The sequence below is a fragment of the Rattus norvegicus genome, chromosome 3 (genome assembly GCF_036323735.1).
Source record: "Rattus norvegicus strain BN/NHsdMcwi chromosome 3, GRCr8, whole genome shotgun sequence".
In the NCBI taxonomy this organism is placed as follows: Eukaryota; Metazoa; Chordata; class Mammalia; order Rodentia; family Muridae; genus Rattus; species Rattus norvegicus.
In genome coordinates this window covers 120,813,479-120,836,083 of record NC_086021.1, presented here as the reverse complement: position 1 = coordinate 120,836,083, position 22,605 = coordinate 120,813,479, and the positions used below count along the sequence as shown (strand labels likewise).

Genomic DNA, 22,605 nt, shown 5'->3' with positions numbered 1-22,605 from the left:
TGCTTTTAAAGTAAGTCATAAGCCGGGTGTTGGTGGTCCATGACTTTAACCCTAGCACTCAGGTGGCAGAGGCAAGTGAATCTTGGGAGGCCTACCTGGTCGACAGAGTGAGTTCCAGGACAGCCAGGCCTACACAGAGAAACCCTGTCTTGGAAAAACAAACAAGCTAACAAACAAATACTAAGTTGTAAGTATAAAAGTCACAATCAAAGAATTGAACTATGTCTACTATACCACTCTATGCCTGTGTTAAAAGTTAAAAGCCACGTTTAAAATTCTATGAGTGTTGCTTAACCATATGATGATCCTTGGGAAAATACAGAGCTTTGTGAATGAATTCATCTACCATTTCATAGACGATATAGTGACTATAGTTTAAAAGACCTTCAAAAAGAAAGGCTTTCTTGAAATTGAGTTTTACTTAAGCACTTATATCTGATTATAATTAAGATTTTGAGGTAGAAGCTTCTAGGCTTGCACAAACAGAGGCTTGACCAATAGCTCTGGGCTAGTCTGGTTGGCACATGAAATAAGAACATGAAAACTAGAATGCCTATAATTGGATGGGACTCAGAAGATGGCTCAGTAGCAAAATGCTCACCACACAAACAAGGGGACCTGAATTCGATAACTAGCACCCAGGTGAAAAATGCTAGCATGGCACAGGGATTAGACAGGCCTAAGCCGATGCTGAGAGGGGAAGTGGACAAAGCCTCATCCCTAACCCAGCAGCTCCCCAGTTGATAACCACTCGCAAAGGAAAATCTAGTTTTCTCCAAGAAGTCAGTAGTTGTACAAACTTACTTAGGGCAGGCCCCAGACCCAGCAGTAGATGCCAACAGAAACCAAACTCAGTTGTGTGTTTGGAGAGCTCTGTTCTCACCTCGCTATACTTTTCTTTTGGCATTTTTTCCCACTTTTACCTTATAGATTTTTTTGCTTAGATATTACAGTTTCCTATTTTGTTTTTATGGGTTTTCTATGTGTACAAGTGTGTGTGTGTGTGTGTGTGTGTGTGTGTGCGTGCGTGTGTGTGTCAGAGTCTGTCTGTTCCTTATGGTTTTCTTTTGTTTGCTTGCTTAGACTTCTTCTGGTTTGTATTATTATTGCCATCATTGATATTATTTTCTAGAACGCCTGTTTATATTCTAATGAGAGACAGAAAGGGTGTGACTTTAGATAAGTTGGTAAGCAGAAAGGATCTGGGAGGGGTTGGCGGAAGGGATGCCATAATCAGAATATATTGTATTTTTAAAAAATTATATTTCGATTAAGAAAACAAACAAAACACAGGCCTCTGATCTCTGAGCCAGGAAGGAAGGGACAGAAGGATCCTTGGTGTCTGCTGCTCACTTATTCTAACCAAACTGGATACATCCAGGCTCTGTAAGAATGGAAGTGACTAAGGAGGATGCTTCTGTCTTCATGTGCACATGCATGTGCATATACATGCACACACACACACACACACACACACACAATTATAAAAATAACAATGCCTATCAGGGGGTAACTACAATTTGAATCAGCATAGAGAGATTTCCACTTTCAATATTAGATTAAGGGTCTGCAGTGTTCACTGAAAGTCTGGCCTATGTGTTTCACCGAACATCTCATTTAGGAAAGACTTAGAAACATTAGCACGCGAGGACAAACATTTCCAGCATAAATATTTGTAGAACAAGAGCTGAAAGTAAAAAGGTCAGCATATTCTTGCTTTTCCGTAGCCATCTAAGTGTATTTCTAAATATATCTAAATGGAACATAAGAGAGGATGTTCACATATATATTCTTAAATATTTAGAGGAAGAGACACAGTCAGGAGCACCATGAAGAATATATGCGTGAACTTGTGTCTCTGCCAACATTCACAAACATGAGGGTCTTGTACTGTGGCTAACTAGGACTGAAACAGTCCAGGCACAGGACAACCGTGCTAATACTGCTTTGTTTTCAAGGAATGACTTGATAAAGATCTCATTTATTATAAAGCTCAATCTTAATGAGAGGGAATGTTAATAACTACTTTTAGCCAGAAAGGCAAAGTAGTTCTATTCTTAGGTAATTTTTCAAGAATGTGTGGGCTTTTCAACATCTATCCAAAGAATTCCTATCTCAGTTTCTGATTTAAAACTTAATCCAGAGTTCTAATTTCTTATGCAGAATAAATTTTTCCATGACAAAATACTATTGCAGGATCACATCAAAGAAATGTGTATTTGGGGTGGGAGCATTCCACCCCGAATCCCAGAGACCACTAGTGCCATTTAGTGGGAACTTGAGACATCAAGACATCTTGGAGGATCTGCTTGTGCCTGTGGATGAAAAACTCAACGAAGGCAATCTGTTTCCCACAGTGTTAAAATCAACGGTATGAGCAAGCGCTAGCTAGCACTGGTCACTCGGTGCCTCCTAAGAGTGTTACACGGTATTCCTCATTTACCAGTAAGTGTATAATTACCTAGAAAGCTTGATAGTAATTCTGTGGCAGTTTAAAGAAAAATGGTTCCCATAGGCTCATGGGGAGTGGCACTATTAGGAGGCGTGGCCTTGTTGGAGGAAGTGTGTCACTGTGTAGGCGGGCTTTGAGGTTTCAAATGGTCAAGTCAGGCCCAGTGTTACTGGTTCTTCCTGTTGCCCACACATCCAGATACGTAACTCTCAGCTACATGTCCAGCACCTGCCATGATGACAATGGACTAAACGTCTAAACTGTAAGCCAGCCTCAATTAATGTTTTCCTTTGTAAGAGTTGCTGGGATCATGGTATCTATTCATACCAACAAAATCCTAACTAAGAAAAATACCAATACCTCATCTTCACAAAGTACACTTTAATAGATGTATGTTTTGTAAAACACTACATGATCAGTGAAAAAGAGAAGAAAACTGATAGTTCATTCTTTATGCTGACAGATGTGGTTTAAAAGGTAAATCTTATTTATTTCAAAATCTAAAGTGCTTCCAAGAGCTTCTAATAGCCAAAGCACATGATGGACCTGTATGATATGATTTTTAAAATGTTAATGTTTATTTTATGTGTATGGCTATCTCCCCTGCATGTATGTCTGTGCTGCATGTTTGTCCAGAGACAGAGGAGGCCAGAAGAGAGGGATGAATACCCTGGAACTGGTGTTACACAGTTGTGAGCTGCACATGAGTGTAGGTAAGTCCTGTGGAAGAGCAGCCACCAATGAGCCATCTTCTCAGCCTCCATGGTATGATTTTAATATACAGAGTTTTTGATATTTATTTAGTATTCAATAAATGGCTCAGCAGGTAAAGTATTTGTCACCAAGTTTGATGAGTCAAGTTTGATCCTAGGGAACCAAGTCTTTCAAGTTGTCCTCTGGCCTTAACATGTATGCTTTTGAATGCACACATGTACTCACACACACCAAAAAAATGTAATTAAAAATTTTTATATTTATCCATCCTATAGACTTTTTAGAAACAATAAATCACACTTCACCCAACATCACTGATGTTTCTGCTTGGGGAATCCTATCAACTATAGCCTCAGTTAGGTTGTGTGTGTTTATGAGTGAGTGAGTGTGCGTGTGTGTGTGTGTGTGTGTGTGTGTGTGTGTGTGTGGCTGGATGTATCAGATATAACCAGAGAGAGAGGATCCATGCCATGATGCATTTGTTTCAAGTTTATAACAAATTAGTACAAATATTAAGTGGCATAAGACACAACATACATCTTGCAGTTGTGCATGGCAGAAGTTGGACACGCCTTACTCTTAGCTATGCTAAAATCAAGGCTCTGACAGGGCTATAGTCCCTGCTAGCTCTAGGAAGAGTCTGCTCCTTGCCTTTTCCCATTCTACGGGCTTCATACATTCCTTGGCCCATTGCCCATTTCCTCCATTGTCAAAGCCAGCAATATTGCATCCCTCTGATCATTCTTCTGTAGTTATGTTTCCCTCTGATCACAGTCAGGGAAAGCTTTCAGCTTTTAAAGATTCATTTTAAAGATTCATGTGATTAGATTAGTTCCACTTGGCCAGGCCTGAATAATCTCCCCATGTCAGCATCTGCAGAGTCCCCCTTTTCCATGTAAGGTAACACAATCATGGATTCTAGGAACTGGGGTTTTTTGAGCATTGATGGGTAGGGCATTGTTTCACCTACCACATATGGGTTGGTAAGAATTACCTTGACTGTTCTGGCCAGCAGACAAGGTCAAGGACTAAGAAAGAAAGATCAAGGGTGCTTGCTCAATGATTTCCTATAATGTCACAGTACCGAGGAAATCAAACCATTGTCTGAGTAAGAAACGTGGAATAATGTTGATGTTTATCAACGTCGAGACTTACCTCTGTCTTCCCAAAGGAAGGATGTTTATCTGGGAACGAGATACTCCCCAGTCACAGCCAGCTGGCCCTGGAGTAGCAGGGATCAATTCTACAGCTTAGGGTCACAACAGTAAAAGGGGTGTATCTCTAATTGTCGTTATCAAAGGAACCATTTATTCATTGTTTCCTAGAATATGCATATAGAATAGATATATGCAGTGCCATATATCCAGATGCCCCAGTAATAAAATTAAGTGGGTTTTTTTGTGTTCTTTTCTTGACAATGTCTCAATAGGTGGCCCAAGCTTGACTGGAACTTGGGGCAATTCCCCTTAGCATCCCAAGTGCTAACATTACAAGCATGAGTCCCCATACCCCGCTGAAGTGGAGTACTTCAGTTAATTTCTAGTGTGCATGTATGTGTGTGTGTTGGTTGAATATTGAGCCCTGCGCCTTTTAATGCTAGTCATATATATAACCATTGATCTATCTACCTTCTCTGCAGGTAACTTTTTATAGTCATACTACTTAATAAGATTTTACTTTCACCAAACCAGTAAAAATGTACACATCTGACTCCACTGCCTAGGTTCCTTTTTTTTTTAAAGCTTCACTAAGCATTGATAGTGAAAAATACCAAATTTAGGGCAAGACGATCTCATTAACATTAATTTCCACCACACATTTTATGCCTCTACAATACATATATAAGGAAAAGTCTTTGTCCTTACAAGCTGAACAGTAGGTAAGTAAGGAAATGAAAGAGTCAGCACTTGTGGTAGTCAAGGTGGAGTTTTGACAGCTTTCTCCTCCACGTGGGAGTCCAGGGAAGGGAAATGCACACAATAAAGAAAATAATTCAGAAGCTCTTAGAAACATCTAAAGAAATGGATGCCTGAGAGAAATGGATACTGGGTGGGAGTCGGGGCGTTCAATGTGCATAAAGAAGACATGGGAAATCAGGGATGCATGCTGTGGGACAGCAGTGAGTATGCCGCCATCTCAGACAGTGCTCCTAGGCTGTCACCCATCATTAACAGAAGACCGAGTTCTTCAGCCAGAGAAAGTAGTGCTGGGACATGAATATATAACACAAGCCTTCTTATCCACAGGGACATGTGGAGGACCTAAGCCATATCCTAGCATTATGTCCGGTTTCAAATATGGCTGGATCCTTACGTGTGAGGCAACAGCCAATTACTTTAACACCAAGGACTTCAGTTTCTCTTGGGAGAAGTCAAAAGGACCACTATAAGGGCTAAGAGATATGCTACATGAAAACAATCTGAGAATAACGATCGCACAAAACATTTCAGTCTAGGCTATTATCCATTCCTCTACGCTGATGAATAGAATTCTGTTGACTACTTCCGAGGCTCACATCAGTGATATTTGTAAGCCTACCAACCGTAGGTTAAATTTACATCTTTTCCGGCAAGGTGTGGTTGATGCTACTAAATATTATTTTCTTCTAAAAGGTGGTGTCATGTCTGTCCAGAGACCTGGGGCCTGACACTACTTGAAACTTGCTAATCACATCTGGTTTAGCTTTAGACATTTTCTGGGATTTTGCCAGCAGCTACGACATTTTAATGGCTACAATAAACCTCAAAGCCTCATCAAATCTTTGGTGTATGTGTGAAAATTATGTCCTCCTCAATTAAACATTCAATCTGGGTTCACACCAAGGCCTTATGGAAAGGGAGGTGAAACTGAATGGGGACTGGAGATGAAACGGACCGCCTTGATCCCCGCCATCTCGCCAGATGCTATTTAGAAGAAAAAGAAATTCATTAGAGAAGCCAGGCTCTGTGTTTTCTTTAAATATTTACTGGGTAACTTTCATGTGTCAGAAACACTGGCATCTCTAAAGATTAGCAGGGCATTTTTGTTTAAATATTCAATGTGTGTGGGGTGGGGGGCAGTCTTCCCTCCTTGGTGTTCGTGGGACTTCATGTGTCTGGGGGATGTACAGTGTAGGGAAGGGAAATAGCCCAGGTGATGCTCAGTCTTCCTTCTGAAAGCTCGTCTGCTAGCTCCAGAAGCTCTTGTGGGTCCTCAGAGTGACTGAGGGGAGTGTCAGTGCAGTGTCAGTGGAGACTCGGAGGCCAAAGTGACACTCAGCTAAATCCCTTGACAAGGTGAGGTGCCCTGGGAAACCTTCCTGTCCACTCCCCTCTCATCCCTTTGCTACTCAACATCAAGCTCATATAGACAAGGACAGCCATGAGGATGCAGGGGAGATAGCCCCTGGCACGAGAGGGTTAAGATCAAACAGAGATCAAGTTTCTTCTCAAACATCTATGAAGGGTCAGGACAAAGGGCTTTAACAAGGGGCAGAGAGACAGGCCTAAGAACTGACTCTAAGGGATGGCCTATATCTTGGATCCCTATTCTGCCATCCGTGAGAGTACCCTGCCTCCTAAGTCTACCCCTGGAGAAGTACAGAGAAGACTCTATGTGAAGGCTTACCTGTTCTGTTTTATTATAATACAAATAGAGCAATACAAAATATCAGAGATAAAGATAAAGCTGTCAGGTCCTTACAAAAGAGCCCACAGTTCACCTATAAGATCCCTATACAAAGGGTCTGTTTGTTTGAATTCATTCTCTCCACACCATCCACAGTAGGAGTGGGTGTGGGGAGGAACCAGAATGCTCCTTAATAATTTACAATGTTAAAAATATTAACTTGTAACCACTATTCGTACTTGAACAAGTTTTATGCCCAAAGTAAAAACAACTTGCTCCCACTTTGCCTCCATGGCCAGACAGATCTCAATGGAAGAACTTTTAATGTTTAGTTTATGTTTTGATGCAAAAATATTCCTGGTTGAAGCTCTTCATTTCCTCAAGCTTTCCTTTTGGCAACGGGGAGGTAGGTAGTGGGGGAAGGGGGAGTCATCTCCACATTAACACACTCCCTGGATTCTCCATAGAAGTGTGTGAGTGGGTGGAGGCAAAGGGGAGGGGGGACAGGATGGGGCCTCTGGAGGGGAAACCAGGAAGGGGAATATCATTTGAAAGGTAAACAAATAAAGTGATTAATTAAAAAAAAGAACACGACCATTTGGTTCAGAGCAGAGCCAAGGCTAGTATTTATATTCCTGGACAAGAAGATGTCTCCACAGTGAAAACACAGGATGCAGAGATGCCAAAGGAAAATTCCTGCCCAAGAGACACATACTTTCACCTTCTAAAAAGCCACAAAAAGAAAGATACAAAGAAAGAAAGAAAGAAAGAAAGAAAGAAAAGAGAAGAAAGGAAGAAGAAAAGAAAAGAAAAGGCAGTTTTCAGGTTTTTGGATTCCATCATTAAAAATGCACACTTAACTGAAATAGAACATTTAATGTGGGTTTTAGAATCATTGGAATTGCCTCAAAAATGGAGTTACGGTACATATGCATATGTAACAAAAACATATCTTTATATATATACGTATGTATGTATGTGTAGTAAAATAAGCTTAGAACATATATGATGTGTTACTTGATAGGCCTGGTCAAAGCAGAAGACACTTGCCTCTGACTAGACAATTTCCCTAAGTCTCAACTTTCTCATCTCCACACGACATTAACATAGTTCCTGCTTATCATGGTTGTTATAAAAATGACATAGGAAAATGGTATGCTCGCAACGAGCACCCACTATTATTAAAGCTGCAACTACTATCGGAAGAAGGAAGATATGGAGTGGGGAAAGAGCAGGGAAAGTGTCGTATGAGGGCTGAAGTTTGAAACCCAGAACCCGGGTTAAAAAGCAGGTATGGTGGTGAGCACCTGTAACCCTGGGAAGGCAAGGTGGAGGGTGGCAGACCCCTGGGGTCCGTTTGCAAACCAGCATAGCCTACTTGGTACAGTCTAGGCCAGTAAGAGATCATGGCTCAAGGACAAAACAAAAAACTAACCCAACATGAGGAGCTACGTCCAAGTCTTGACACCACAGCTGACCGGCGTCACACACAACCATACACACGTGCTTGCTTACAAACCCCGCCAAACACACACAGGTGAGCACACGGGAGTAAAGGGCGATATGGCGAGATGCCAAGTGGTCAACGGCTAAATGGGAGGACTGCGTGGATTTATTGCATGTGGGCACTGCCCAGAGAAGGAGCGGCCCATGAGGGCCACAGGAGCCCACGAGGGAGCTCCATTGCAATCCACTCCACGAGGCAGCCATCAGATGAAACTGCTCGGAGAAGCCGCCCTTGCAACGGTCACAACAGTCCCCATTACCTTCTAGTTGACGCTTCAGTTTTCTCAAATCCTTTATGAGGTCCTCAAATTTGACCTGGGAGGCCAGGAAGAAATCCTGTGGTTCAGGGAGCGGGAAAACACTCTTGTCTGTTCCGGCTTCCTAAAAGACAGGGTAAGCAAGAGAATGGTCTGCTTCCATCTTGTCACTCTGGTTGACATTCCACAGCACCAGTGAGGAAAAAAAATAAGTTCAGTCGCATGGTTAAATAGGAATCGTGGTACTGCTTTCCTAAACCAGGACCCTGTACTTTGACGCTTTTGACTCCATTATGGTATCTTTTCGGTCTTCCTGGCATTGAGATCAGCTGTGGTGCTGGCGTGGGCTGCACCTCGGTTTTACCCCCGAGTGTAAGAAGAAACTGTCAGGCATATTCTAATCTGTTTCTCTCTATTCCCATGGGAAAAGGCAGGGGAGACCCATGAAAGTACTTACACCGAGAGTCCCTGTGTGAGTTACACATGCTAGCAATCAGATAACTCATCTTGGGGTGTGCCAGTGAGTGTGGGCTGGATAAGAAGGCACTGAATGGGAGATGCTACCCCCTTCCTTTACTCATCCTTTCTGCAGCTTAAGCTATGATGAATGTGTGCACACTCTGACTTGTGTGCGTATCAAGTGCATCTAAATGTCGTTGGCTTACTTGAGGACGTAGCTGCAGTCCGTATGGTTGGGTATAGGTTCGAAAAGGTCCACAGTCCTATCTGATGGATGATCTGAGCTGTGAATTAGCTTAAGAGACAAACACTTCAGGCATACTGAAACCTACAGGGAGCCTTAAATATCCTCTGCAGCCTAGACTGCGTTCTCCTGAGTTGTTTAATGTAAGCTCTATCTTGCGTATCTTAGACAGTCTTCGGTTGTTTCTCTCTCTGCACACACTACTTTGCCAGCTTCCTTCACATTCTGTCTTTCCTGGTGCCATTAGGAGTACCTCTAAATGCCAAAGCTGCTTTACAAGGTACTTTATGATCTGGCCTCTGTCTACAGCACCAGCTTTAGATCTGCCTTCCCCCAACTTCAAGTCCTACTCCTGAGCTTTCCTGAAACAAAAGGACAAGCAAGTCTCTTGCCTCTAGGCCTTTACCTACAAAGCTGTTCTTTTTCATCTCCCTAGAATTTCCTCTTGGCTCCTTGCTCATACTCATCTTTCAAGTCTGAACACAAGCAGTACTTCCTCAAAGATTTCTAGGGCCTCCCTAAAGCTGGGTGTTTCTCTGTGTTATCCAAAAGTGTCTGATCCTAGTACCATAGCACAGATTGCTATTAATTTAGAATTTTTAGCTTCAGATTGTATGTCTGATGTGTCACTGGACTATAAACACATCAGTGGTAAGGACTCTGTCTTACACTTGCTATAGTATATAATATCTGACATATCGATAAATGGTTTTGGTTGGTAGGCACCACAGCAGACAGTTCATGAAATATTGCTCTATGAAGTCAGCAAGTTTACCATGAGACACATAACTACTTTAATATATGTATGCAAATGTATATATATTTAGGTTTTGAGAATTGCATACATATATAAGGTGTGTTTGATCAAATCTATTTCCCCTTCCTATGCTCCTTAAAAATTTCCCCTTTCCCCCGCAACTTCATTCCCAATTTTTCATGTATTCTTTCAGTGAGTCCACTTAGTACTGTCTTGTATGCAAAAGCACATAGGATCATTTACTACAGCATGAATAGGCTCCCAGTGGCTTCATCTCTGAAGAAAGGTCTTGTCTGTAAAAGGTAGGACTTTTTGAGTTACCATCCATATTGGGATTTTTGCTTGATCTTGTGAGGTCTTCTGCATGTAGTGTGATACAGACGTCCTGCTTAGAGCTGACCACTCCACAGTACCAGACGTGTAGTTTATGACTATGTTACCCTATAGGTTCAGGAATTGCCTGGCCTCTTACCCTTTCTTTAAGTCAGCAATTCTCAACCCGTGGATCACAACCCCTTTGGGAATTGAATGATTTTACACAGGGGTTTTTAAGACCATCAGACAACATGATGGTCTGATTCATAACTGCAGCAAAATTACAGTTATGAAGTAGCAACATAAATAAATAATTTCATGGTGGGGGTTGCCACAACGTGAAGAACCATGTTAAAGGGTCGCAGCATTAGGAAGGTTGAGAACCACTGCTCTAAGTCTTTCAGGTTCATTTGGATGTTCGGGGAAGGCAGCTCTCTTTTATCAGTACTTAATCCATCCACATTTCTCCATCTTCCTGTATTTATTTTTATACTTTAAGAACTGGAATGTTGTGAATGCCAGGTCTGAATGTGAAGTGAAAAGCCATCTAGGCGCTCACGGAGACCCACGCTGGAGGAATTCTGCTACGATACTCCCTGAGCTGTGTGTCTGCCTCTGTGTGCCTGGCTTCAGGGTTTATCAAAGGTGGAAAAAGAAAAGATGCTGGTGATGAGTCAGCATGGAAGGTCTAGTCAAAGCACTAAGAACTGACAGGTCTCATCTCTGTGTGGTTTTCTTCAGCCTACACAGACCTGTACTTGTACCCAATGCCAGGCAGAAGGAGCAGGAAACTGAAAGGACTCGCCTTGCCTCAGGTCGTTGCTAATCATTACCAACCACTTCCACCTAAGGGAAGAAGAGCTCCATAAATCACACAGCCCCACACTGCCCTTGAGTTCAATGTGTTCTGCAGGGAACACCAGGAGGGCTCTGCACAAATATGGATGGGGATTACTTTATATCTGCAATTATTACATTTTCCTCCAGGAAGGCAATTCCATTGCACCTCATTAACTATCATATGCCATGGACTGATTTCAACCTCTCTATGGAGAATAGATCACTGGATAGAGGCAAATCTGACCTTGCCCAACTGGAATTAAAAATGGCATCTGCAAGCATTCCTCGGGGTAATTCCGCCCTGTAGGTATGTGCTGTCAGCTCCTAGAGGATGCTCAGACATGCCTGCTGCCAAGTTTCCTGAAGCTCAACATCTCTCTCCCACTCCAGAGAAATAAAACCTCACACCTAGGTCTTTACATCTGCCTATTTTGATGGTGTTTACATTATCATTATGTGGCTAATGTTTATTGGACACCACCGAGGCAGACGCTAAAAAGTCAATGTGAATTCTGGCTCTCAAAGGAGCAATGTCAAGATCATTGGCAACTTGTACACTATCCACAGAACAAGCAAAAGGAATCATTGGAGACCTTTAAGGACTCTTCACCCAGGCTTCCAAAGTAAGAGCTTTGAAGATTTTTTTTAAGGATCAGGATACAAGAAAATACTTATGGAAGGAGGGCCATGAAAGAGTGATTGAATGATTGGTTTTATTGTAGTTTCCACTTTTACAAATTCAGGTTCATCATGCATAGTAATAGAAGGTTAAAAAGAATCGTAGCCCTAACATCCCAGAATAATAATGAAATACATTACTATATATCATTCCAGGATTTTTTTTGATTAGTGTTAAATTTATATTTATATGTGTATGTATATATACACTCATATATATGTATATCCATATATGTGTATATATGTATATGTGTGTATATACACACACATCTATGTATGTATGTATGTATGTGTGTGTGTATATATATATATATATATATATATACATATATATATATGTATATAAATAATACTGGCTGGTTCTGTGTGTGTGTGTGTGTGTGTATATATATATAAAAATAATACTGGCTGGTTCTGTGTATCAACATGACACAAACTAGATTTATCACAGAGAAAGGAGCTTCCCTTGAGGAAATGCCTTCATGGGCTCCAGTTGTAAGGCATTTTCTCGATTAGTGATAAGGGGTGGGAGGGCCCATTGTGGGTGGTTCCATCCCTGGACTGGTAGTACTGGGTTCCATAAGAAAGGAAGCAGAGCAAGCCAGGGGAAGCAAGCCAGTAAGAAACATCCCTCCATGGCCTCTGCATCAGCTCCTGCTTCCTGACCTGCTTGAGTTCCAGTCCTGACTTCCTTTGGTGATGAACAGCAATGTGGAAGTGTAAGCTGAATGAACCCTTTCCTCCCCAACCTGCTTCTTGGTCATGATATCTGTACAGGAATAGAAACCCTGACTAAGACATATACGTGCACACACACATATTTGAAACACATGCATATACTTTTTCCTTGGTTTTTTTGAGACAGGATTTCTCTGTATACTCCTGGCTGTCCTGCAACTCACTTTGTAGACCAAACTGGCCAGGAACTCAGAAGTCCACCTGCCTCTGTTTCCCTGCTGGGATTAAAGGTGTGGGCCCTCCTTTGTGTATGCATATGGTTTAGAAGCAGACAAAATACTATCCAGGGCCAGTACATTGTGTCTTAAACACTTTTTATAGCAGTATGTTAGACTGTTTGATGATTCTAACATGATTCATTTGACTTCAATGTTATCCACTGGACACCTACAAAAAACTCAAGTCTCTGGCTATTATTAATTACCGTAAGCAGAACAGTACTGTGAGTCTTCAGTTATAACTCCCTAGAAAATGTATGCATATTTCCACACCTTTTGATACAGGAGGGCTGAGATCTTGTGAGCACATATGTATCAATTAAGAAAAGGTGTCCCCCTGTAAGACTGCTGGATCCCCTCATTTTTAATTCATTGACAATCGCCCATAATGTGATTTACATAGTACCTGGACCATTTTACATTCTCAGAAACCATGCTCAAGGGTTCTAAAAAGCCCCTAACCTCAGCAACACTTTCTTTTTTAATTCTAGAGTGACTGCCCTAATGAGTGTGTTAGCACATCTCACCATGGCTGTGACTACTAAGTATTGATGTTGCACATTTTTGGTATACGTGTTGATCATTACTGTGGTCTTTATTTATATAAAATTAAACTATTTTTTATATGGGTCTGCACTTCCCTGAAATACGTCATTGTGAATTTTCTCCCCAAGACCTCCAAACACGTTATTTCCAGAGAGGAATAATAACACAAAAGACAAAATTTTATAAAAAGACGTGAGTCAGAGGCCAGAGGGATGGCCCTGTCATTAAGAGCATTTGCTGCTCTTGCAGAGGGCCTGGGTCTGCTTGCCACCACCTACACGGCAGCTCCCAACAGCCTGCAACTCTAGATCCAGGGGTTTGGTGCTTGTGCCATTTTCCGGCCTCTGCAGGTACCACATATGTACATGCTATATTTATACACAGGCAGGCAAGCCTCATGTACATAAAATAAAAATAAATGAATCTTTAAAAAAGACTTAAGACAAAGATAGCTGTGGTCCAGGTGGACATCAGAGTCTTGATTCACTTTAAGTGAAGAGCCATTTCTGTTTGATATATTATACTGTATTGGAGGCATGCATAAAAGATTGTGAGATGGTCAAGGGCAGTATTCCTCAAGCTGTGGGGATGTGACCCCTTTGGGAGTAGGACAACTCTTTTACAGGGTCACATATCACATATCCTGCATATCAGGTATTTACATCACAACTCGTAACAGTGGTAAACTAGAGTTATGAAGTAACAGTGAAGTACTGTTATGGCTGAGGGTCCCCATAACATGAGGAACTGCATTAAAAGGCCACATTAGGAAGGCTGAGAACCACTGGTCTAGAGGGAACTGCCTAGAGTCAGGGAGATCTAGACACAGGAGATGGGGTGGGACGTACAGGAATTCTCTGGGAGAGCAGCTTTAGTGCCTCCATGAGCTGGGTAAGCAGAAAAGCAGAAGTGAATGATCTTGAAAACAACTTAGCTGGTGGGTTCACAAAGTGAAGAAAGGAAGCAATAAAGGAAAAATTGTGTTTAGGGATAGTTTTATGAAAGTGCTTAATTCTAATTTATATATAGTCTAACTAAGCAAGGCCAGCCAATGTTCTTGTTTTGTTTCATCCTCAAATTTGACATCTCTAACTTGCTCCCAGATGCATTGTTGGTAGAATTTTTATTATTAAGGGTGCCGGGGGCGGGTAACTTTAACACTCAGAGGCAGACAGAGTGAGTTCAAGTACAGCCTGGTCTACATGGTGAGTTTTGGTACAGCCTGGGATACATATGGTGAGACCTTGTCCCCTCAACGAACTAAACAATAAAGATAAGCGGGCTGGGGAGAGATGAGCAGTTCTGAGAGTTCACTGCTCTCAGAGCATCCAGGTGTGATTTCCAACATCCATGTGCCAGTTCACAATTGCTATAACGGCAGGGGATCTGACACTTCTTTTGGCCTCTGCAGGATCCTGCCCATATGTGGCACACATAAACTCACACAGGCAAACATGCATATGCATGAAAATGTGTATAAATAGATAAATAAGTCATTTTTCTTTAAAAAAAAAAAGAAGAATTACAGTGTTTTCAAGATTTGCTCAATGTTGTTTAGTATCTAAGCAGCTCCTGATTCCATTGAGAGTTCAGAAAAAGTCCATAACCTGGTCAGGGGCCATGAGGGGTTTTCTTGAAGCTGTGTTCTACGGTAGATTGAGACTCAGCACCTTGTGTCTTTAGGACACTTCCTCTTCTGAAACCCGGGGTACCTTCGTCTTCACTGGGGGGCTCTCAGATACAGTGCTACACTGGAGGGAAAGCCATCCCTCCATCTATAGCCAGTATCTAATTTCTGCATGCTAGCAATGCAATACATTAGAGGTGAAACCCACTGACAGATGTCCCAGTGCTGTTTCCTACCTGATCATAGTACCGCAGGTAGTACTTCACAACATAGTCCACCAGATTCATCCCATTGTCCTAGGTTTTAAAGAGAAACTCAAATGACAGCTGTTCACAGAAGACCCTGCACGCTTCCCAGTTGAGACCAGAGATCCCAGTTCTTGGCACTTATAATTTATGAGACTGAGTCATATTTCTGTTACAGACTGACCAGATTTTCCTTCCTCCTAGTTTAATCCATTTTTTTAAAAATGCCAGCTTTAAAAATAAATGACACTCCATCATCTTTTGTGGGATGAAAAATAAAATAGGACAGGTAATCCAGGAGACCTCTAAGATAATGGCAGAGACCAATGTACAAACAAAAGCAAACAAGCGGGCAAACAAATAAACAAAAAACACTGCCCAATATTTCCCAGCATGCTGCCAAGACAGGAGGGGGCGGTAAATGCAGAGGGGAGCTGTGGAATAGAAGAGAAAACCATCCCTCCCTTCCAAGTCTCAGAAAATGTGTGCTCTTAATGGTGTGAAAAAACAATCAGGACCAGCTTAAAAGGGAAGCCAAGCCACTTTATGACCCTGGAAGGCCAGGGGGAGCAGGCCCTCCCACAAGGCAGCCTTTGTGTCCTGTTCACAGGGGTCTAATTCTAATTTGCCTGTGTATTTCCCTTCCCTGGCCCCCCTCCCCCATGGGACGCCCAGATATGGGCGAGTTGTTTCTAAAAAGGTGGCTCTGCAGGGGTGCGGAGCCAAAAGACAATCAGGCTCAGAGAGCTGACACGAGACCCCAGCCCCAATTGTTTTGGGCAGAAGAATAATTCAAATACTAGACTCAACAGTGTCTGCCACTTAGGGATGAGTAAATTACAAGTGGCCAGTACTGAATCCCAACAGATTCTAACCTCCTCAGGATGACTGCTACACTATGCTGCTTTAGCTTGTATTGCAGTAGCAGTTTAACTCCTAATCACGTATGTTACGGCTAAAATAAAAAAATGGACTTTATCGCTGAACATGAGGTCTGATCTGAAAAACCTACTATTTTCAAGTCAAAAGGAAGTGCAGAAGGGTAAAACAAAACTACACGCTTTCAGATAAACGATTACCACTAGAGGAAAGGTAAGATAAATGGGTCAGTCTGTAATATTTGGTTTTAAATTATAGGTTCAGAAGAAAAATAACCATAGCACATAGACAGTGAGCAAAGTAAATAAATACCCGACTTTTGACGTCTTTGAGTTTGGGCAGAATTTCTAAACTATATCCATCTGCTTGCCCTCGAGTCCTATTTCCTCCATTCATATAATTTCCAAAAGCCAGAATGAGAGCTAAGATATCCTTCACACTCTTCATGTGCAGCAGGCCCTGCAATGGCAAACACCGGTTAGCACGGTCTGAACCAACCACAAACACAGTCATATTTGCTCCTCAGCTAACGCTCCTTAAAGTGCCCAAGTCCTGCTAAGTAGCTTGTTACTAGTTGTAACAACGGTTGGCAAATACAAGATACATTTCACTACAGCAGTGTGCGTGTGTGTGTGTGTGTGTGTGTGTGTGTGTGTGTGTGTGTGTGTGTGTGTGACAAACGGCCACAATATCCTACTTGTGCAACAAAGTTCTAAGCACGGTATGATCTGATGAGAGGGGTGGAGCCTTTGTGTTTACTTTTCATTATATCAGTTTCAATATTGAGAAAGTACTTATAGGTTAGTCACAGAATGTAGCTAATTTTTGATAACTTCTAAAGTTATCACATATCTTTTCAGGATACCTTTTGGGACTACAGACCTAAATACGAAGAGCATATTAAAATTTAGGATAGATGCAGCAGCAGGAATGGGTGTAGTCCTCAGAGATGAATTATGCTAATGATGTACTTTAAGGTCAGAGGTCATATTCATTAAGTCTTTTCAAAATGTATCTTCTCAGGGAGTTTGCTTCATATTTATTAACTTTCACAGCATTACACTGGTAAGAGTTCTCTTTAGCTTCCTATCTCATTCATTTTTTTTCTCTTTTATGTTTCCTTCAAGTACAAACTTTCAAACAGAAATTCTTTTTATACTCTTTTTATATTTAAATTCTTTTTATATTCTTTATTTTTCTTTTTCTTTTTGCTACATTTACTTGTGTGTGTGTGTGTGTGTGTGTGTGTGTGTGTGTGTGTGTGCACATACGGAGTGGTTGTGGGTATGTGCAAGCATGTGGAAGTCAGAGGACATCTTGCAGAAACTGGTTCTTTCCAACTCAGACCATCAGCCTTTGTGGTATGTGCCGTTACCTGCTGAGCTATGTTACCAGCCCAGCTTTGTCTTCACTTATTTTAGGATTAAAAATAGTAATAATCATAAAGTTCAGGACTAGGTAGACTTCTTTAGTCTCTCAGGGATTATTAGTGTGAGTATCATATTTTGGAAATGGTTGTTCTTTTTTCATTGAAAAAAATCTCTTATGCGGTGGCGGGGTAACATGCATCCTGATAAACAGTGAAATATTACAGACTTGTGGAACTTACTTGCCTCGTGAGCTTAACAACATGGGTATCAGTTAAAAGGCTGGGGTTACAATTTAGCTTTATCAAGTACAGAGTGCAGTGGACACAGAAATGTATGTACCACTCACTCATGGTTACAGTTACTTCAAGCCTCCAGAATCTTTTCATTTTATGATGTAGACAGATTTCATAAGCTCATGTGCATGGGTTCCCAGTAAAATCTGTTTATGATTTGAAGAGTTGAACAGGAATCAAACTATGCTGTTTTACTTTCAGTTTTTGGTGCCGGTGTGTACATGGTGAGATACTGACATCTTTAAAAGAAGAAATCTGTAAAAAGTTTTACTTTCCCCTCTTCTGTCTTTTCTTCAGTTCAGATCTCCCTGGTCCTTTTCCCCCTATCCTCCTTATACTTGGACAGGCAAGCCCACTTAGAATAACACTCAATGTAAACTGAATCACTAATGTTGGGTCTCCCTCACCTCCCATTTCCTCATTTCCTACCAATACGGGCAAACCAAGCATTTAAACAGCAAACATACCTTTGAGGCCCGTGTGACAATCTCTACTTTTCGATGTAAGGATGTGATACCCTCGGAAAATACAGCCCTGAAGATTATGCACTGGGCACGTTCAGCAAAATTGGGAATCTGGGCTAACTCATGCAAAAATCTGTAAAAATAAAAACAAATCATTTTTCTTTACCCATAGTTATAAGAAAACTGTAAGGAAGAGAGCTGATACTGTTATGCCATGGGAGATCATAATTTTGCTTTTGCTAGTGCTACTAGTGTGTGTGGCCTTGTTGGAGGAAGTTTGTCACTGTGTAGCCTGGCTTTGAGAGCTCCTAGTGCTCAAGCTCTACCCACTGCAGAAGGGTCATTCCCCTTCTGCATGCTTTTGGACCAAGATGCAGACCATTCATTTCTTTCTGCAATACCCTATCTGCCCACACGTTCTGACATGATGATAATGGACTGAACCTCTGAAACTGTAAGCCAGTCCCAATTAAATGTTTGCATTTATAAGAGTTACTTTGGTAATGTCTCAACTGCTTTTTTTGTTTGTTTGCTTATACGAGTTGCTTTGGTTATGTCTCTTCATAGTAATGAAACCTTAAGACAGAAGTTGGTACAAAGGACTGGGGTATTGCTGTGATAGGCCTGACAGTGTTTTTGTGTTTTTTTTTTTTTTTTTTTTTGAGGAATGTAGATTTGAGGACTTGGATTTAGGAAGCAATGTGATTCTTTAAGTAAGACTTAATTTACCATCCTAGTAGGAATATGAAAGGCATTGATACTGAGGATGATTCGAGCTGTTCAGCCCTTACTCTAGAGGTTTAGAGGAGAGGGATTTTAGTATGTTGCTTGGAGACTGTTTATGAAGTTTAGGTGAAGAATGTGGCCGCTTTTCTGTGGGAGACTGCCTGAGGCTAAGGTAGAGTGATTCAGATTGGTTGTATTAAGGAAGACGGTCTCAAAAAAGCCTAGTATAGACTCTGACCTGTGGCTCACTCTTATGAAGAGAATTTTGATCAAGTATAACAAACGGAGACAGGAAAAATACAAAACGTGATTCGAGTACTAAAGTGGCACCATGAAGGAGGCTTGAGCTGAATCCTGTGTTCAAAGCGATAAACAGATGAAGGGAGTGGTGACCTAAGGGTGAGATCCCACCCAGCTGAGCTTATTGTTTATGTGTTTACAGCTGAGCAGTGATAGTTATATCGTGTTGGGCATTACTACTTGGTTATTGTTTTCATTTAGATTTTTAATCTGGAATGAACTACAATCCAGAAACGGAGGACTCAAGTGGCCATGAAAAGCTTAGGTCCAGGCATGGTAGTATATGCCTTTAATCCCAGCACTCAGGAGACAGAGGTATACAGATCTCTGAATTCAAGGTCAGTATACAATGCAAGTTCTAGGACAGCCAAGCTTAGGCAGTGAAGGAGTTGGAAAACACAAAGCTGGTAAAGATGTAATAGAAGGAGGGAGCCATACTCCAGACCCAGCAAGTGGCAGAACTCAGCAGCTTTGGCCATGTAGCTCTAGCTTTAGAGTCAAGAATAGACGGAGTTACTGGGACAACTGATGCCGGTTAGATGAAGCAAAGAAATTAGTGGTGCTTAAGAAGAGACCAGCATCACGGAAGTGAAATCTTCTGGGATATGATTTCTGAGAATACAGAGAAGCTGTGTTCCAGAGAGAGCCAAGGTTGTACCTCGTACTGAAGTTGGACTTGGTAATGTCTAAGAATCAACTAGGTGGTACTGGCTTTGAAGGCATGAAGGGTTCATGGAGAGCAGCTGAAGCTTGGCACTGTCAGAGGCCAGGAAAGGCCATTGGTGAAAATGCAGCCTCAGCAGCAGTTGAAGGCCTAGGACTAGAAAGGCATGTAAAGAAGCTGAGGCTTGGAATCATGAAGAGGGCCTGTGAGAGGCTATTGGTGAAGCTTACATGTAGTGGAAGACCCCAGAGTATTGGAAATGCCAGTGCCATGGAACACAGCAGCAGCAGTGGAGTGGAGTCAACCAGAACCTGGAGTGCTGCAGAGGGCAGAGCTGGAGAAGGGACGCCAGCCCTTTGGAGGTGCCCAGAAGATCATGTGTGGATCCCAGGCACTGGAATTAGAAGCTGTAATATTGATGATGCTTTAGACCCTAAGATGTAAGAGATATGCGATACCTGCTGAGGAGAGCTGCTAACAGGTAGAACCAGCCCAAGAGAAAGTTTGTTGTAGTCAACAAAGATCAAAGGAGCTGAAGATCTGAAGAGCACTTTGACATCAGACATGGAGATGCAGAGTTTAGTTTGCCCAGCTGGCTGTTTTGGCTTTGGCATTTAGTCTGGTATATCCCCACTATGATGGTTTAGAGTGATAATATATATCCTTTGATGCTGAAGTTCTGTGATGTGATTTTTTTATTTTGATTTTATAAGGGATTACAATTAAGTGATTAGGTGAATCTCAGAAGAGACTTTGAATTTTGGACTTTTAACACTGTAGAGACTGTTAGAGACTTTGGGACATTTGAAGTTGGACTAAATATGTTTTGCATTATTCTATGGCTAGGTATGGCTCTCACAGACTCATTATGTTTGAAGAAGCCAATGGGGGCTAGGGAGTAGAATATAGTGGTTCGAATATATTGGGCCCATTCAAAGTGCTACTATTAGAAGTTGTGGCCTTGCTGAAGGAAGTGTGTCACTGTGTAGACAGGCTTTGAGAGCTCCTAATGCTCACGCTCTGCCCAGGGCAGAAGAGTCATTCTCCTTCTGCATGCCTTTGGATCCTTCTCCAGCACAATGTCTGACTGGACTCTGCCATGTTTCCTGCCATGATGATAATGAACTGAAACTCTGAAACTGTAAGCCAGCACCAATTAAATGTTTGCATTTATTAGCGCTACCTTGGCCATGGTGTGTCTTTACAACAATAAAACACAAACTAAGACAAAGTTCAAGAGTACAGGTCCCATTGCTGGCGTGGGGCCTCTATCTGGTGAGTTCATATGATGGTGAACGATTCAGATGAGCAGGAATTTTATGCAAGTGCCCTGAAAACATTACCCCTCTTCTGCTACCCAAACAAGAGGCTAAACCCAAGTCGAAAGTCCTGGTCTTTACTGCATGAGAAAATGGCACAATCAACTCCTGTGTCATGCAGAATCCTCTAGAAATTGTATCTCCACAGACAGAGTCATCAATCCCCAAAATGTCTATAGTCAAGTAATAGTTTTGAAGTAAGATTGCTACTATTTTTTCTGAATTATATAACCATCTATAATGGTCAAATTTTTCCATATATTACTTTAACTTTATGCCAATTAATCCACATAGGCACAGCTGAGAGATAGGTCAGTACTCAGAAGAAAGCAGATACCCATAAAGTAGACAGCGTAAAATATCTAAATAGTATGCCAAAGAGCTCTTAAGAGTTAGAACTGGTTACTGCTCTGCACACAGTAGCTTACTGTCTGAGTGACTGGGCACCGGTGTCCTTTGCAAAATGAAGCTGGAAGAGCTACATGCTTTTGAGGCCAACCACCAGAGGAAAGGATATAAACTAATATGAGCTGAAACAGTTGGCTATTAACTCAGAAAGGGAGAGAATCCTCTAACTGCCCTTAACTTCATTTTGGAGTTGAAATGATTATTAACTGATATTTCTAAACGTCTTGGTCAATTAACAATACCATCACTTTGAAATTTTGTACTCTCTCACAAAATCAAATATAATTTTGTAGATAAATAAAGTCACCACTCTCTTTCTTCAAAAGATAAAGAGAAGGAGAAGGAGCAGCAGGAAGAGATGGGGCAGGAGGAGCTGGAAGAGCAAGAGGAAAGGGGGGAGGGGCCCAGCTTTCTTCCTTTTTCCTCTATTGGTAAAGTCTTCTTATGTAGCATAGGATAGCCTCTAACTTACCATTCCCAGGCCTCAGTTGCAAGAATTATAAGGGTGTACCACCACCACCTTCTTCTACACTCCTTTCTGCCCTCAATTTTGTTTTCTTGTTCTACATTCTTTTCCTTCTGCAGGGTTTTTGGGGAGGTGATTTAGTAGACTTGTTTATTTTTGTTGTATCCTTTTGTTTTTGAAACAAGTCTTACTTATAGCTTACTTGTAGTTTAGACTGCCTCAAAATTTAATCCTCCGTATCAGCTTCTCAAGTCCTGGGGTTATGATTGTAAATACCATGCCCTGGTAAAATTTGGAATTTAATATATTTTTTAAAAAATTATTATCAACTACTTTTCTTATCTCCTCCAACCAGGTCCTAGACACCACTCTCCTGGCCCCAGACTTGTAAAATGCTATGCAAATGAAACTTGGAGGGATTGCAGCAGAACATTCTTCCTCCCTCATCTTCAGGCTTAGTACCTGTAGACACAGTTATTATCATACTATATATTATAGCATTGAATGAAATACA

General features: G+C 41.5%; 1 protein-coding gene across 9 annotated transcripts in view; it reads right to left on the bottom strand.

Moving 5' to 3' along the window:
* The window catches only part of Fmn1 (formin 1), a 384,534-nt gene that overhangs the window by 103,895 nt on the left and 258,034 nt on the right, over positions 1 to 22,605 (bottom strand). For all 9 annotated transcript variants that reach the window (XM_063285290.1, XM_039106467.2, XM_063285289.1 and 6 more), the window contains 4 exons: positions 18,212 to 18,341; positions 16,394 to 16,540; positions 15,194 to 15,253; positions 8,539 to 8,659 (listed from right to left, as the gene is read on the bottom strand). In XM_063285290.1, coding sequence (XP_063141360.1) covers positions 8,539 to 8,659; positions 15,194 to 15,253; positions 16,394 to 16,540; positions 18,212 to 18,341 — 458 coding nt within the window. The remainder of the gene's footprint in view (positions 1 to 8,538; positions 8,660 to 15,193; positions 15,254 to 16,393; positions 16,541 to 18,211; positions 18,342 to 22,605) is intronic.